Source organism: Perna viridis, chromosome 8 (assembly GCF_037379345.1).
Source record: "Perna viridis isolate PV_CMFRI_1.1 ecotype Kerala chromosome 8, ASM3737934v1, whole genome shotgun sequence".
NCBI classification, from domain to species: domain Eukaryota; kingdom Metazoa; phylum Mollusca; class Bivalvia; order Mytilida; family Mytilidae; genus Perna; species Perna viridis.
In genome coordinates, this window is record NC_142452.1 from 13,896,456 (window position 1) to 13,911,550 (window position 15,095).

Consider the following 15,095-nt stretch of genomic DNA (forward strand, 5'->3'; position numbering starts at 1 on the left):
CAATATAAATATAATACATTTTCCACCTTTTTAAGCGTTATTTTAGCTTGTTTAGGCTTTTTGATTATCAATAGCAAGTGGAATGAAAAATGTCTTTTCGGAAACTTGGCACACAGCCAATTTTCACATTAGGCTAAATAAATAAGTTCATTTTTTTCTCTTCTATCAATATAAATTTAACAACTTCACATAAAATGTTGTCACTTCACAAAACAAAGCAAACATCAATCACTGGTGAATGTGGTCCAAATTTGACCATGAAATCCGGCACATCATTGAAGAAATGCCCCTAACACCTAAAAACGGCTGTTACTAAAAAAAACAGAACAAAGTCTGGTCATTATCATATGTATTTTGGGAATCTCTTATGACTTCCTTTCATTCCTAACATAACATTTACGGCAATTGCAAAATGACTTTCGGACGATTTTTCCAGTTTTGCATGGTTTTCTCATAGACGGACTCTCAATGTTCTAAAGCGTTTTTGTTAATCTTTTGATGATAATTATTTTATGTCTATAATAATAACATAGTGCAAAGTACATGATTCTGTGGCAGACCTACATTCAGGAATATGTAAATATTAAGCTCATTTACCTTCTTGCTAAGTGTAAGGGATACAACTTTGATTCCATGTTCTTCATCAACAGTATTTGTGATTTTTAAAGTATTGAGCCCAAGTGAGCCGGTTGATTTGGAAGTAGAATACACAAAATCAGCCTATATGTTAAATATAATTGAAATAAAATTAGACATGCTACATCTCCATCGACTCACTACATGTATGTTGTAATAACATTCAATATCACTGGCTCTTCTATTGAAGCTTTTTTTAAAATACATTTTGTGTAAGTCAAGCAAATTATACTTTTCATTATTTTCAAAGTACTATTTAAAGGATAAAGCCGGAGTATTCTATAAAAGTTATCTTACCAGAAGGTACAATGGAGTATGTAGCATATATATAATTTGACTAATACATCATTCCTCGTCTCAACAAATAATGTTATATTTGGATTTTAGCATTTAAGTGAAATTAAACTGACCTCTGAATGATCTGTCAAAAATAAAACAATGGTAGTAGAATCCTGATCTCTGACCATCGCCCAGAAATCAACTTTTGTATCTGGTAATGGCAGTTGTGTTGTTATGTATCCAATTAACTTTGTGTATGACTACATGTGACATAAATTAGACACGATTAATTATGTAACAGTTTCGGTATTCGTATTCAGTTTCTGTAAACTTAATCATACTTGTATAACACATTTCTCATTTAAGCAATGTGTATAACGACAAAGAGTAAAAGATAGCACATACACATGGCACGAAGAATTCTCAAAATACATCTAAAAGATATTTTCCTACTAGTACATCAGAATAATGCCCTAAAGTATTTATAGATTACGGGCTGTCCTTACTTTGCTTTAAGTTACATAAATGTTCTTTACCGTGTATGTGTTCCGTTTTATTTCCTCTTGATAATTTTGCTTTCTGCCAATGTTTTCAGTGAATGAAACCGTTCAATATTTCCTGTTAGTAAAACCGTTTAGTGTCTTTAGTTAGTGATACCGTTCAATGTTTTAGTTAGTAAAACCGTTTAATGTTTTAACTACAGTTGCTCAACATTTTCTTTCTATCCTACAGATTCATTACTCCTTACCGGTACTCGAACAGCGTTAATGTAATCAGTTCGTCCTTTCTCAAAAGACGACAGATATACTCTATCAGTGTCAGCTGAAAGAAAGGACTATTTCCAGTTACGACAAGAAAAAAATAACTACAATATAATTTTGGCACAGCAAACAGAAATGATAAAGAGAATAAATTCATTATTGGGGTGTAATTTTATTTCCCAAAATAAACAGAATATAGTTGCGCCTCCTTTTATAACAACCATATGACACAAACAAAACGGGATGCATAATATTAATTTTACCTGGCAAAACAGAAGGATTCCGGTTTTTTTCCTTATTCTCAGGACTTGTGGCAAACACATGCTCTTTATTGGAATGCTCTAATTTCTTTTCTTCCAGCATCTTTTATTTAGTAAAAAAACATGTTTTATTTATCATCATTATTATAATATAATAATATATAATGGCTTATATATATAATTCTATCTACTTACAAGTACAAGTATAAGTACAGAATGTAATTATTACAATGAGCGCTTTTCATATACATTCACATATAAAAATTAGCACAATTATGAAAAAAATGAAAGAACATCGTTGTAGTGGGTGAAGTCCTCGTATCAGTAATAAACGATAATATTATATGTTAGTAAATATGTAATTTCATATTGGCCCTGTTATAGTTTTGAGGCTGTCACATTGGTCGAGGCGGTCGTATTGGTCCCCAGGCATCGCCAAGAGCCAATATGCTGTCGAGGTAAACATGATTGACCGAAATCTATCACAGGGCCAATATGAATTGATAGAACAGTTGTTTTTTTGTGTTTTTCCAGGAACAAGTAGGTTTATTTGCATTATTCAGTCTTAATTACTTAATTATACTTTATGGACTGTTCACATCACAACTCGTACGTTATGGCAGAGCTTGCCGAAACTACTCAGACTTTTTGTATCGCGCTAGAACTCTAACAAATAGGCTTCTGGAACAGGGTTATGTTGCTACAAGATTGAAGTCATCACTACAAAAGTTTATAGTCGTCATCATGAACTCGTGGATTGTTATGGTGTATCTATTTGCACCATGAAAACTGATTTATTCAATGGGTCATAGTTTTCCTTACCTCGTTTGTCTACCAAGGACTTGACTTTTTATGAGCAACTCGGCGGGTGTTTCTAGAAAAGCAGAGGACGCTTACCCTACCAGTGCACCTGGTCCATGCTCCCAGTTTTTAGTTCATTTGCTTTTGTTACCTTATATGTATGACTTTAGTTACTTTATATTCGTTGTTGTGCATATCTGTTTTCCATGTCTGGTGTTTGTCCATGGATTACATTCTTTTGATTACCGCTATAACCTTGGTTCCTTTGATTACTCTTTTGTATAAAATGGAAGGTTTTTTGTGTTTCTGCTGCTTTAAGTCCTGGTGATCAAAGTTCATTAAACCCAATTCTAACTCAAAATGGCTGTGTCAAACGACCGGAAATTATGATGCCGTATTCGCCCGGGTTTGTTACATATTGGCCCTCTTTTTTCATATTGGTCCTGTATAGATGCCCGGTTTGAATTCATATCAGTTTTTGACATATTTCAACGTATTTTGGGTAGTTGGTTAATAAAACATTATATTATTGACAGCCTGATAACTGGGAGTTATATCCAGCGGCACTTTTCGAGACTTATGAATTTGGTTCGAAATGACAAACAGAAGCTGGTAAATATATGGATCAACTGGGCCCATAAATGAGTTGTTCAAAGTCTTCTAAAACTTGATTCGTCACCGATAAGTCATCTCTAGCTTAATCGCGACTCATATTAAACTTCCGAAAGTTGTGAATATTGTTTAGTTATGACAAACCTAAAATATGTTTTATCGAAAAAAACTGGTATCTTTAATAAGCTGAGTTGACTTTAAGACTAAAACTCCATTCTGAAAGAATGTCATATCGCATTTTATGCTACCTTGAACTCTTCTCTCAGTATTTGATGATTAATTGGTCTTTTGTCTGACATTATGTCTTTCCATACCATGCCAAAATCATTTTTACTAGTTTTCCTGTCTTTCATCGTAAACGCTTTGTATAATGCGCGGTGAAGGCACACATATTGCTCCTAGAAAACAATTTTCCTTTTTTGAGAAATTCACAGAAAACTCTCACAACAATAAAAACTGAAGAACACAGTTTGTTTTTAAAAGATTGTATTTATATCATGAAGATGCGATTTGTTGTAAATATGATTAAGATACATGAAGTTGTTTGTCCTGTATAAAGTTGGAAGGTTAAGACATTCTCACACTTCTTGTTCTTTATTGACATTTTCTGTCTATATTTAAAAATATAACCAGCCACTAAAAATAATCCATTTAAAAGTCTATTTTAGAAGACTATATTATATCTTGCAGTTTGGTATATGTACATATATAAACGATAACTTATTAATATCGTTTGTACTTTAATTATGAATAAAAGTCCTAATATATAAAAGAAGTACCCTAAACTATAGTATGAGGAATATTTTATCATATACTTAGAGTATAGATAAGTGAACCTACTGGTGTTTGGACCATATTCATTCTGTTTTGTCGCATTTTCTTGACAAAAGCAACAACGTCAATAAATCCGGTTGTCTTTCCTTCTTCATACAAAGCATCAAGTCCAATATAAGTTCCAGTTCTACCGATTCCAGCGCTAGTAAATATATTTAAAGAAAGTTAAATAGACATGCTATTGCAAATGGTATTTCATACTATGGTGTTTACAGGTTTTGTCCATGCTTAAACGTAACTCATCATTTAAAATTTCAACCATTGCATAGGTTGTACCTACACACGAGTATCAAGTATGAAGCTTATGTTTGTGCTAATAGATATTCCAACAAAACCATACTAAGAGTAATCAAGGAAACCAAGGTTATAGCGGTAATCAAAAGAATGTAATCCAGGGACAAAGACCAGACATGGAAAACAGACATACACAACAAAGAACATAAAGTAACTAAAATCATACATACAAAGTAACAAAAGCAAATGAGCAACTCGGACTCCAATAAAAACTGGGAGCATGGACCAGGTGCACCGGTAGGGTAAGCGTCCTCTGCTTTTCTAGAAACACCCGCCGAGTTGCTCATAAAAAGTCAAGTCCGGGGTAGACAAACGAGGAAAGGAAAACTATGACCCGTTGAATAAATCAGTATTCATTGTGCTGATGGATACACCATAACGATTCACGAGTTCATGATGACGACCATAAAACTTCTGTAGTGATGACTTCAATCTTGTAGCAACATAATCCTGTTCCAGAAGCCTATTTGTTAGAGTTCTAGCGCGATACAAAAAGTCTGCGTAGTTTTGGCAAGCTCTGGCATAACGCATGATTTGTGATATGAACACTCCATACGCAGGAGCCGAAGGGATGTTGCCACAGATGGAAGGAAAGTTGACAATTCTGAATGAAAAGTCATCACGTTTGTCGTAAAGTTTGGTCAATAGTTTACCTTTACCATCGATTTCTAAGTGTAGGTCAAGATATGAGGCTGACTTCACAATGTCTGTAGTATCTTTTATCTCAAGTTCTTTTGGGTAGATGCGATTAATCAAATCCCCGAAATTAGGATTGTTTAAAGATAACACGTCATCTATATAGCGGAAAATAGGATTGAAGGATCTAGCCAAACAATATTCGTTCTTTCTGATCAGATCAGCTATAAAGTCAGCCTCATAAGAGTGAAGGAATAGGTCAGCTAGTAAAGGAGCACAATTTGTTCCCATTGGAATGTCGACCGTTTGTTGCAAAACACGTCCACCACACTGGACAAAGATGTTGTCGATTAAAAATTCCAGTATTTTGTAAACATCTTCTGTATATTTGGAAGATGATTTGGAATTATTTCTTACGAAGTATGAGGAATCTCTACCAAGAACTATATATTTGTATCTAGGTGTACCATCTTTTTTTTGAAAAACAACGATGTATAATGTTTTTAAGTCGGGATTTTAAATGAGTATGGGGAATAGAAGTATACAGTGTTGAAAAATCATAGGTTTTAATGCTATTATATTCAGATAATAGTCTTGAACTGATTGTCTCCAAAAGATCTTTTGAATTTTTCAGGATCCACATTGAATTAATACCATTACGGGAGTAACAAGTGTTGTGGTAGGACTGTAGACCCTCTTTGACAGTTGTGAGTATAGAAGTTAAAAGTTTTGAAAGAGGTTTGGTGGTGCATTGTGCAGATCTAGCTATGAAACGTTGTTTGTATGGATTCTTGTGAAGTTTAGGAATCCAGTACATAGACGATAGATCACAATCATCGTCCTCGGTACAGAAACCAAAAGAGGATAGCACAGATTTAAGGTTTTCCACAATCTCTTCTTTAGAGAGAGTGGTAGCAGCGTAGGTCATATCACTGCTATTATTTTCTACGTCTACCTCTGATAATAAACATTGGATATAAAACGTTTTGCAGACAAAAACATTTCATTCGTTTCAAAATTAAAGACCTCATGGCCTTCAACCACTCTGACAGAGAATCAATGTCTTCTTGTTCTCGTTTTATCCATTTTCTTGCACAGTCCTCGATGGCATCTATAAGAACTTTAAAGTTATAATTCAAATTTATGGAGCGTGGTTCACGGTACTTGGGACCTTTAGAAAGGATATTACGCAGAGATTCGTTTTCGATAATAGTTAAATCTCCCGTAACGACGTGACCAGAAGGACCATATTTCAATGGAGAGGTTTTGCAAGAACAGTCGGGTGGTTTAGCCTTGAAGTCCTCAATATCGAGGCTCTGCAATAACCTTTTATAATTGAAAATTTTGGATGCGATGGGTGAAGTATAGGAATATGAAATAATTGGTATGGATTTGTCTTTGAAATATTGGGGATTTTTGTTGGTAACGTTTTTGTGATGGAGGATGTTAGCCAAATTAATTGCATCTATACCTTTGTTGACAAACGGTAGTGGAAGAAATGATCGTTTTTCTTCATCTTGAATTTTCACACAAACTGGTTTAAAGAGTCTTCGGAAACCAATATCCAAAATGATGGCAACAAGTCTGTATAATGATGAGGTGGGGTCAGAAACAGGAGTGTCAAGACTTGTTTTGTAAAGGGAGTGTAGTAGAGTGAGAGGTATAGAATAAAGTTTGGTTCTAATGTGATGAAGTCCAAGAGGTTTTGTATGAAAGGAAGGAGATTTTTTCAAATAAATTCATCGCATTTATGTTATTGTTATATTGGCTTGAAAGGTTTCCTATACTTTTGATGTTGTCATTGCATCCGTAAGGTATTGCAGTACCTAGTCTGCGTATCCAGTACTCCTCTCTTTCCCTACGATAGTTTTTACTTAGAACGGGACTGTTCATAGGATGGTAAATGTTTTCTAAAATACGAACTTTCATGGAGAGGATTGAATGATCTTGTTGATTAAAGTGTTTATAAATTGTCGGGAATTTGGTGGTGTTAATTCCCGAACGACGACCGCACATTCTTTTATTTAATCGTTCTTGCGTTTCTCCGACATATATTAAACCACATAAGTTGCATTCTAATCCATATATTAAGTTTGTTGATTTACAACTTAAGTCATCGTGACTTCTTGTATGGAAGTTTTTGTTTGTAAGGGAACTGGAGAAGTAAGGGTCGGTTATAAGAATGTTGCATGTTTTGCAATTTTTTGTACCACATTTTGATATGGTACAATGTGGTTCGTCATCGTTGTAGTCAAATAGATCGTTTAAAGTGATGGAACATGATTTGATAATTTTAAAATAGTCAGAATTTTTGTACTTGAATAGATGGTCTGCAGACTGAACGTGTGATTGGGTACTTTTAGTTGAATTGGTAGGGGCACTTTCCATACCCGATGTGAGTAAGTTTTCGTTTTTAAATTGAGTCATTAGCGTCTGTACATGTTCGTACTTAGAGATACAAAAGTTCTTAAATCTTATATTTGTAAAAGAAAATATAAAACTACATACCTGCAGTGAACAAGAAGGGGACCTGTCAAAGAAGCTGACTGTTCTGACAGTACGTGTCTGTGGAACAATACCAGATAAAGCGGGTCAGGTGTACCATGGTCTGGCCAAGACGTAAAATGGTACTGTATTATCGATCTCTTTTCCTTTGTCTGTACCAATGCATAGAAAATATCAAAGTCGAATCCCGTTTTTTTCAACAAAAAGTATATCTGTGTGTGTTTTTTTTTCAAATACATACATGTATGTACATATTATGCATTTATGTTTGCCGGGTATAATTATCCGGAATTAGGCTTTCAAATGGATATTATATTCAGTGTCCTTCATTTTTCAAACGTAGTTCAGAAGTTTGTGTTGATTTATATGTACAATAGCTAAACGCATTGCATTTCGTTGCTTTACCCTAAACTAATTTCATGGTGTAATCATCTGAGCATTCACAAAGCGCAATCGCAAAATATTGTTAATACAGTAAATAATTCGTATTCCAAACAATTACCATTAATAGAAGAAAAACTGCATTTAAAACAAATGCATTTGTTGATTTGTTGATGTAACCTACCGTTGTGTCTTCCACAGACATTAGTCTTGTGACATAAGTAGCTCTGGTCTTTACATTTAACAAAGTGATAACCAGATTACCATGTGTTGTAGCCATTTCTTCTTCCGGCCAATAACGCTCACATTTTCTCTTTGATATGTATCAAGATAGTAAGAAATAGTAAGTAAATTACATTTATAAATGCGTTTAAATAAATGTAAAAACATAATATCTTTTTTTAAAATTGATCTGCAGCACTTCATCGCAAGTGTACAAAATCCAACCTCTATTCAGGATTTCCAGTACAATCCAAAGTAGACTTATTTAAAATTTGAATGCCATTGATATATCTAGCGCTTGGTACCTGAGTACTCTGATGAACCTACCAATGCCATATTTTATCTTAAGCATACATTTTACTCACAAAAATGTTATAGACGTTTGTTTTTTTCTTAAGTTAAATACATTAGATAAAATAACAGTTTACTATTTAAGAAATCCTGGAACGAATTCATGATGGCATGGCATAGATACAATTAGTGACATGACGTATAGTTATGCAGATATTTCTAAGTATTTTTTATGTTATTCTATACAACAATCATTTCACTAAATACCTTGGATCCTTCCACTAAGTTTGTTAGCATGACTATTCTACTGATATACAGTTGCCATACCATCCTCCAGTAGTCTACCAGTGTTGTTTTGGTAGGTCCTTAAAAATACACTCTGACTGATGGAGTTAAACGATAAATTCTTAATGTTTCGAAAAGATTAAAAAGGACGGTAACTTAAGTAGCACTCCATCTAAGGATCATGCAAAATGTGATTCAAAGGTAAAAATCCTACATATTTTTATTTTTGATATTTTGTTTGAAATGTCATAGTAAACAGAAATTAACATGTGGTTTTTCATACAACCCGTGCTCTTAGGAGATAAAAAATATATAGAATGCACTGTAGATTTCAAAGTAAGGGAGATAACTCTGTAAATGCCGCTCAAATACAATAGAATCTACTCGGTTTTCAATGTGGATTATCTCCTAAGAGCAGGCAGATTTGAATGAATAATTACACATTTCACAGTAAAGACCCATAAAACAAAATAATTACAAAAATAAAAATATGTAGTCTTTTTTTGGGTGTATCACATTTTTCAGATTTTGCATGATACATACAGAGATATCTACTTAATAACATCTTTGCTATGAAAATAAGTTTAATGATGTCAGCACAAAACGTATATATATATATATATATATATATATATACTTTTTTGATGTCAAACTGCATATTTTCATACAATTTGTTTTTATGACAAGAATTAAGCTAGTTATGCTAAGATACTGTACGAACCTTGGCATGCAATGTAGCATTTTTCTTTTTCAAATCCCTGTAACGAAAAACCGTAGAAGTTCAATATTAATTTCTATTGAAAGATAAAGATCACACTTTAGTCGCTTTGTCCATTTTCAGTAGGCTGCGACAAGCAATAAGTGCCCATTGCCGACAGTTAGAAGGTGGTAGAATGCTATATGAACGAGTTAAAAATTAAAATACATCTTATGAAAAATTAGTTGTCCAACTAATAACATGAATACGAATATGGTGAATATGTCAAAGACAACAACCCCTTCGGGATGAAAAATGTCAACTCAAGGCCACCTATTGGTCTTCAATAAATAATAAGGTTGCTCTCACACCACAGGGCAGGTTTGCAGCCGGCCCTAAACAGCATCATGCACTGATACAGCGTAATAGTTGTCATTACAAAAGAAAACTGAAAGTGAAACGAAACAAGACATACAGAGGCCCTTTATTCTTGAATTAAGACGGGCGCAACAAATACGGCGGGGTTAAAGTATTTCGGCGTGACCACAACCCCCTTCTGAAATATTGCCACTATAGAAAAAATATTACACAATTAAACACACCTAACAATCAGTTCGAAAATGTAAAAAAAAAACTGATATTAGATTACACAAATGCGTAAGACAAGTACTACTAGCAGTGAACTGGCATGCAAGGTTTTGACCAGTTTTAACCTACGAAAGGTATATCCGTTTCGTACGCAATATCAATCCAATTTTTTTCGCATGTGGGGTTGAGAAAAACGGTTCAACATAAGTCATGCAATAAGAACAACCCATGTCATGCCAAAAACTGTTTTTGAATATAGTGTGTTAGTTTCTATGTAAAGACTCTATGAATGTATCAATGTTAATACAAACAAAATGCTATCTTTAATGATTTTAGTTTGTGCCCTTTCAAATGAGGTAACTTTTTAGTCAACTATTGGATAAGTATTGAGTTGTACGTTCTTTGTGAAGAATTTTATATGGTGGTTGACACCCGCACGTATTTATCGTTTACATTTACATCTTCATTTGCGAATGCTTTCCTTTTGTCGGTTGAAATATTTTGTGCAAGTATTATTAAAATAAACATTGTAACAAAAACGAACTAACCGAACCCATTGTAATATGTAAACATAATGTGATGATGACAAGTCCACGTCACCATCTGAAACCGAACAGTTAGCAATTGGGAATGAACATTGATCCCTTTAAAATTATAGTAAATTTTAGTAATAGGTATTAAAACTAAGATTAAGAAACAGATATATATTATTATCAATATTTGCTTCGTTCAATGACTGTTCTGCAGAATATACCCTTTATTTAAATATTGAAGTAATAGTTAAGAGCCAAATATTGTCCAAATATCTGAAATTGATTGATTGATTGATTGTTGGGGTTTAACGTCCCAGCAGCAATATTTCAGCTATATTCAGACGATGAACATGAAATGGATGATAAAATGAACATGAAATGATGATGAAATGAAAAATGGGATGGGACACAAGGACAGTAGGGTCGACAAATTTTGAAAAAGTAGACTAGCCACTAGAAATAGTAGGGATGGGTAAGGTCGGGCAATTTCGCCTCTTGTGGCGGAGCGCAGTGGTTCCTACTCCTATCGAATACCACAGGAGGGTTCTTTTACGTTTACGTGCGAGGAATGTGGCATCTTTCCCAACACGGTGCACCACTATGGTTTGCGGTCAGGTTTCCCGTATCATAGCCTGCCAACCCCATGCCAGGGGTACCCCATTCCACCACCTGGGGCAGACATCCCAGTTGCTCTATGGGGGAGGGCGCCTAGCCCCCGGCTAGGTTTCTGAGCACTATTTAGTCTGAATATAAACCCCACCAAAAAAACAAACAAACTGTTTTCCATGTTTGGTCTTTGTCCCTGGATTACATTCTTTTGATTATCGCTATAACCTTGGTTCCCTTGATTACTTCAATATTTTTTTTCAACCTTGTAAAATATAAATGTCATTATTTAACTGCACACTGTCTGCTTTCTAATTGGACATTATTTTGGAACGATGAAATTATTGAAATATAGTCTCATCCAACTTACATCAATAAAGTTCGCATTTATATAATCAGGACCATTTTGTAGAACAATTCTGGAATGGTCATCTGAAACATAACATTGATACTGAAATACTGAATGAACAAGTTAAATTTCACCCGAATGCTAAATGTACCCATTACACGCTGATAAAACTGGATTTTTTTACTGCACTGCATACAAATTATCTACTTCATCTTATAATTATAGTTTAAAAAATCGCGAACAATATAACTAAGTGTTGTAATGACAAATCTCTGTTTGAGTTAAAAGGAATAAGAACAAAACATCGTGGTATTAGGCTTACTACATTTAACATTTAAAGAAGTGGATGTACAATTCTCCAGAATATTCCTTGGACAGGCTTCATCGTTTACATGTTAGATTACAATACAAACATGAAATTCAATAATCAAGCATTCATTTCCCTATTTCGGGCTTCATCGTTTATATGTTAGATTACAATACAAACATGAAATTCAATAATCAAGCATTCATTTCCCTATTTCAAAGAGCTTGATATTTGAATCTAATTCTCACAAGGAAATATAAACTTGAATCTGTTTTTCGGCATGTTTTCTTTTGTGGTTGCAATCGTCGTAGGATACTGAGCCTCATACGGTAGTGTCTGAAATAAAACGATTCATATATATATATATATATATATATATATATATATATATATATATTTTTCTTAGTGTCACAACAAAACTTATGTAATTATAATATGTTTGGAAATGAAATTAAACATCTAATAAAGAAAATTATTATTATTTTGTGGATGTAAATAGAACACGTATTATTGATGCAGCACGGGAGAGATTTCCCACACTTTATTTCAATATCTGAAGTCGTTTGCTACATTGCACTTTTCCCCCAATAAACATAGAATTTCAAGGTTTGTCATAGAATTGATGTCCGTTTTGTGCGTTTAAGATCACTTCGATATAAAATTGTGGACACTCACTTCAGTTTAAAATAGTAAGGAAAAAACATGAAACGACACCAAACAAAACAAAACCTATCAAACAAAAACAAAACAAAACAACAACAACAACAAAAAAAATGACAAACATGATATTTGTTCTTATCTTATCCAAACTTGTAACATACCTTATATTCGTTTATTAGACCTTCATTGAGTTCTCTCTTTTTGATGTAATCTCTCAACTCGTTAACATTAATAAGTAATTTAACTTCAGATGGATCTTTCAGGACTACATTGCAGTAAACGTTATCATCAGTACTATTGTATTCGGAAGCATCTATAGGTTTTTGGCACAAAACATCATCTGTGTCGGTACAAGACAAACCACTTTCTCGTCCGATGTTTAAGTACAAATTGTCCTGACTTTTTGGTTCTGACGGAAAAATATATTCCTAAATATTACATATTAATGAAATACAATAATGCAATTATTTTGATGATAATTTATTACTTTTATAATTAAATGCATATTCTTAGAAACACATTGTATAACTGATTTTAAAAACACTAAAACATGCCTGCTTGGAACACAGATTACACATACCAATCAATATACATAGCTAGGCAATGTTCTTTTATAGTTTGAACTAATGTTAAGAAGATTTCGACTTTTCAACATACCTGGTCTAAACATTACATTTATCCCTGCTTGTTCTAAAGGTTTACTTGAAGTTGATCTTGCGCACCTTTTTGGTGCACTACCATTTCTGTAAAAATGTACGTATTATCACTAAATAAACATTAAATAACATTATTTTTGTGAAAAAAAAAAACAACTTTTGATGTTGAGTCTCTAAAAGTTAAAAAAAAAAACACGCCATCGCTTTCTTTTTTGAACCTTAATTTGATTAAAGGGGATATGTATGGAAGAATATGTTTCTCAGATATGCACGAAGCATTTTATTAATTGATTGATTGTTTGGGTTTAACGCTCGAGTGGTAATATTCAGCTATATTCAGGCGATGAACATGAAAGGGATGATAAAATGAACATGAAATGATGATGATGAAATGAAAAAAGGGATGGGACACAAGGATAATAGGGCCGACAAATTTTGATTGCCACAAAAAAAAAGGGAGGGCTGGGTAGGGTCGGGCAATTTAGACTCCTGTGGCGGAGCGCAAAGATTTCTACTCCTATTTACCACAGTAGGGTTTTTTAACGTGCGAGGAACGTGGCATCTTTCCAAACACGGTGCATCACTACGGTTTGCGGTCAGGTTTTCCGTATTATAGCCTGACAACCCCATCATGTAACACGCCAGGCAAACATCGCAGTTTCTCTGTGCGCAGAGCGCCAAGCCACGGCTAGGCTTCTGAGCACTATTTAGTCGCCTTTTACGACAAGCTTAGCGCTGCTGCAGGCCTATTATTTCGACACCAAGACCTGCACGGGACGCACGAAGTATTTTAGATTTAATTTTCAGAACAATATAAAAATAAATCTTATGAACAGAAATGATATCATAAAGGCGTGTTACAAAAAAAAACTTTAAATAGGTAATAAACAAAATATAGAAATGAAACCTACTCATTTCAATAATTAAAATCTTTAAAATTTATCAATAAAGCAATTTGCTGATTTAATCGTAAATACGTTGAATTTTATTTGTTAGCACATTCGAACATGTCCATGTAAATGCCAAGATCCTGCATAAATTCAGTATCGGAAACGGACGCCTTTATCCTCACATGTAAAAACAAATCATGGCACCATATAACGTGTTAAGTAATTTAGTCTAGAAAATTGTAGTAAATTTTATGGTAACATCAACTAGCTTCTTGGCATTTTATGACGTAACAAATAATTGCGAAAATAAGACTTATGTTATTGTTTACAAGTTTCGTGGCACGTGGCCAGAAATAAAACAAAACGTCACGTAAAATTGTGAATGACTTCTCCGTATCCGTGAATGGACAAAATACCCTTGCTGACATGCTCTATCTGCATTGGAGATACAGCCTTCATACATATTCCTTAGTAAGGGATTGGAACAATGTGAAATTGATACATTAGTTTCTTCGTAAAACAACAAACACATATACAAAGTCCAGTGCCCTAGACCAATCGGCCAGCTAGGCTATATGTAGCTCTTTAAACAGATACGGATATTTATCGTTCCGATAACTAGGTAGGCCAGAACTTAAAGTTTGATACCGTGGTGAACGTTTGTATAACAAAAATACCGGGAACGAAATGTTGCCCGTTACCATAGTTACCAATTTTCCAGCCAAACATTTCTCCGATTTGAATAAATTTGGTCTTTGAGTTTTAAATGCCAAGTCTAAATGTAAGTTTTCGAGACGTATCAAAAATCAAAGTTGGCATGGCGACCAATTTTCCAGCCAAAATTTCAAAATGCTTCGTTATGGATTTAATTCGGCTTATAGGGGGGAAATGACATGTCGAATCAAACTCTCGAATACACCACATGCGATATCATTTTCAAAATGCAGTTTTGATATGTGTAATATGTAAATAACAATATTTTTCTCAGTCAATACATTATGCATAGACCTGT

At 33.9% G+C, this 15,095-nt stretch overlaps 1 protein-coding gene across 7 annotated transcripts in view; it reads right to left on the reverse strand.

Moving 5' to 3' along the window:
- The window catches only part of LOC148609424 (receptor-type tyrosine-protein phosphatase gamma-like), a 44,443-nt gene that overhangs the window by 8,692 nt on the left and 20,656 nt on the right, over positions 1-15,095 (reverse strand). For 6 of the 7 annotated variants that reach the window (XR_015914776.1, XR_015914778.1, XR_015914777.1 and 3 more), the window contains 14 exons: positions 13,195-13,280; positions 12,699-12,946; positions 12,126-12,213; positions 11,592-11,653; positions 9,519-9,555; positions 8,780-8,877; positions 8,184-8,312; positions 7,622-7,770; positions 4,190-4,325; positions 3,598-3,747; positions 1,940-2,039; positions 1,664-1,737; positions 1,047-1,175; positions 598-720 (listed from right to left, as the gene is read on the reverse strand). Coding sequence is in view for 4 of the 7 variants with exons in the window: in XM_088542496.1 (XP_088398622.1) it covers positions 598-720; positions 1,047-1,175; positions 1,664-1,737; positions 1,940-2,039; positions 3,598-3,747; positions 4,190-4,325; positions 7,622-7,770; positions 8,184-8,312; positions 8,780-8,877; positions 9,519-9,555; positions 11,592-11,653; positions 12,126-12,213; positions 12,699-12,946; positions 13,195-13,280 (1,609 nt within the window). In the remaining 3 variants the exon portion in view is untranslated. The remainder of the gene's footprint in view (positions 1-597; positions 721-1,046; positions 1,176-1,663; positions 1,738-1,939; positions 2,040-3,597; positions 3,748-4,189; positions 4,326-7,621; positions 7,771-8,183; positions 8,313-8,779; positions 8,878-9,518; positions 9,556-11,591; positions 11,654-12,125; positions 12,214-12,698; positions 12,947-13,194; positions 13,281-15,095) is intronic. The other variant, XM_088542497.1, reaches the window with a different exon arrangement.